Genomic DNA, 2,450 nt, shown 5'->3' with positions numbered 1-2,450 from the left:
ATAGTGCTACCCACACAAATATACTTAACCATTAATAGTTTTCTCAGGTTCACTAAAATAAGTTACAGGTAACTCAGAAGTCACAGAATAAAACCAGTGAAGAGTGACTATGGGTCTTCATACGTCTCCATCATATACCTGCATAGTTGATCTACATACTGGCCTTCTAATAGGGACTAGCAAAAGAGTCAGAGTGGGCTGTGACTGTGAGACCCACAACTAACTTGAGCTTTGAGCTGATGTTAAATTGTAGTATATGTGGTTCAATGTACTATCATCAAATGTCAGCCCTATATAAACACACGGTTTAACTGACTAAAAGGATATACAAAATGCCAGGTAAACAAATATTCATAAAAATAAAACTGGCTTTACCTTTCTGAAAATTTCTATTCAACATCAAATCAACATTTTTGTCTTTGCTGAGTTGTCTTTTGCTTTCCCCACCACTCTCTCACTGAACCTGGCTAAGTGAAGAAATCGGATTTGTTGTCTAATTATGCTAAGGTCTTTTAGAAAACTAAACTCAGGATGTCGTCAACAGGAGAAGAGTTTGCTTCTGAATTTGCTTCAGCTCCCAGGAAGATCTGAACACATCAGGTACTGGGACACAGAAACTCTCCACATCCCATTATCACTGTATTCTAGGCACAAACTGTGGCAGACAACATATGTTAGAAGAAGATGACAGAAATCAAAGAAAACACTCTATCTCAACCTAGAGTAATGCTTATGTCTCCATTCCCCCATGTACTTCTTCCTGGGCAACCTCCCTCTCCCAGATATCTGTTACACATCCTCCTCTGTTTCCTCAACTTTGGTGAGCTTAATCTCAAAGAAAAGGAACATTTCCTCCTCTGAATGCATAGTACAGATGTTCTTTGGATTTTCAGTGGGGTCAACAGAGTGTTTGCTCCTCAGCATGATGGCATTTGACCACTGTGTGGCCGTCTGTAATCCTCTGAGATACCCCATCATCATGAGCAAGGTGGCAGAAGCAAGGCGGCTTCTGTGTCACGGCTCTCTGGCGGAATCAACTCTTGATTGCACAAGAGATATGCAAATATCTCTTGCCATGCAATTGCCTTTCTGTGTGAATAACATTATCAATCACTTCACTTGTGAAATATTAGCTGTCCTTAAGCTGGCTTGTGCTGATACATCTCTCAATATTGTTACCCCAGCAGTGTCAAATATGGCATTCCTGGTTCTTCTATTGTTGGTCATTTTTCTTCTCCTCCATGTTCATTATCTACACCATCTTAAGAATGAGCTCAGCCACAGGGAGATGGGAGGCCTTTTCCACCTGCTCAGCACATCTGACTGTGGTGATCATATTTTACGGCACCATCTTCTTTTTTTTTTTAAGATTTTATTTATTTATGTATCTTTAGAGGGGAAGGAGAGAGGGAGAGAAACATCAATGTATGGTTGCCTTTCGTGCATCCCCTGCTGGGAGTTGGCCTGCAGGGAACTGGCCTGCAACCCAGGCATGTGCCCTGACTGGGAATTGAACCGCGATCCTCTGGTTCGCAGGCCTGTGCTCAATCCACTGAGCTACACCAGCCAGGGCCGGCACCATCTTCTTTATGTATGCCAAACCCAAGTCCCAAAACCTCCTTGAAAATGACAATCTGCAAGCTATGGAGGGGCTTGTTTTCATGTTCTATGGGGTAGTGACCCCCATGCTAAATCCTATAATCTATAGCTTGAGAAATAAAGATATAAAACCTGCTGTGAAATATTTGCTGAACTGTAAAGCTGTTAACCATAAGACCAAAATGAAAATGTGAGTCTTTAATGTATTAAGAACACAAATGGCATCTTTGGTCAATCATCGAGGAACTTCTTGTGGAAAGCAAAAGTAAAATTATACAGAGAAGTTTCTATTTTTGTCTTCACTTGCTTAGCTTAGCTTCAATTACTGAGAAGAGTCATCTGTTATAAAGTCAGATCTAATAGGTTCCGATTCATATCTCACAAAGACAATGAATTCCTTTATATTCCTACCCTGCTGATATCTGAAATGAGTGTTATCGGTGTACTGAGTGGCAACACAGTGAAAAACATCACAATAAGCTTTGGAAACAGAGAGGCAGGAATATATATTCTGTTGTATTACAACCTACTTATATTAATATTGGGGACATTATTCATCTTTTATAAATTTTTTGCTTCTTTATTTGCAAAAGGGGAGTAATTAAACACTGCTCCCAGCATTATTATAAAGATTAAGTTGCACAAAGCACCATCATAGTACTAAGTTCATATAGTAGTTGCCTTTATAAAAGATGTTGAACTTGACTTTTCCCATTGACTCAGAATTTAGGAACTAAAGTGAAGACTCCAAATTGAAGGTAAAAGACTGTAACTACCACCTCTTACATTTTTTAAGCTTCTAGTTATTAAGGTCAGCTACTCTCCTTGACCTTCTCTCTACATGTAAAGAA

The 2,450-nt window shown here is 39.5% G+C and overlaps 1 protein-coding gene across 1 annotated transcript; it reads left to right on the top strand.

Annotated features, from left to right (window-relative positions):
• Positions 1-742: 742 nt before the first annotated feature.
• Positions 743-1,793, top strand: LOC118979860 (olfactory receptor 13C4-like; the record flags this gene model as incomplete). Its single annotated transcript, XM_037036151.1, is given in 3 exon segments — positions 743-1,228; positions 1,230-1,344; positions 1,567-1,793. Coding segments are annotated over 3 exon segments (828 nt in total), but the record flags the coding sequence as incomplete, so codon positions are not given.
• Between the last annotated feature and the right edge of the window lie 657 nt (positions 1,794-2,450).

This window comes from Sturnira hondurensis, unplaced genomic scaffold, assembly GCF_014824575.4.
Source record: "Sturnira hondurensis isolate 20B ecotype Veracruz unplaced genomic scaffold, ASM1482457v3 Scaffold0022566, whole genome shotgun sequence".
Classification (NCBI taxonomy): Eukaryota; Metazoa; Chordata; class Mammalia; order Chiroptera; family Phyllostomidae; genus Sturnira; species Sturnira hondurensis.
This window is presented reverse-complemented; position numbering and strand designations above follow the sequence as displayed.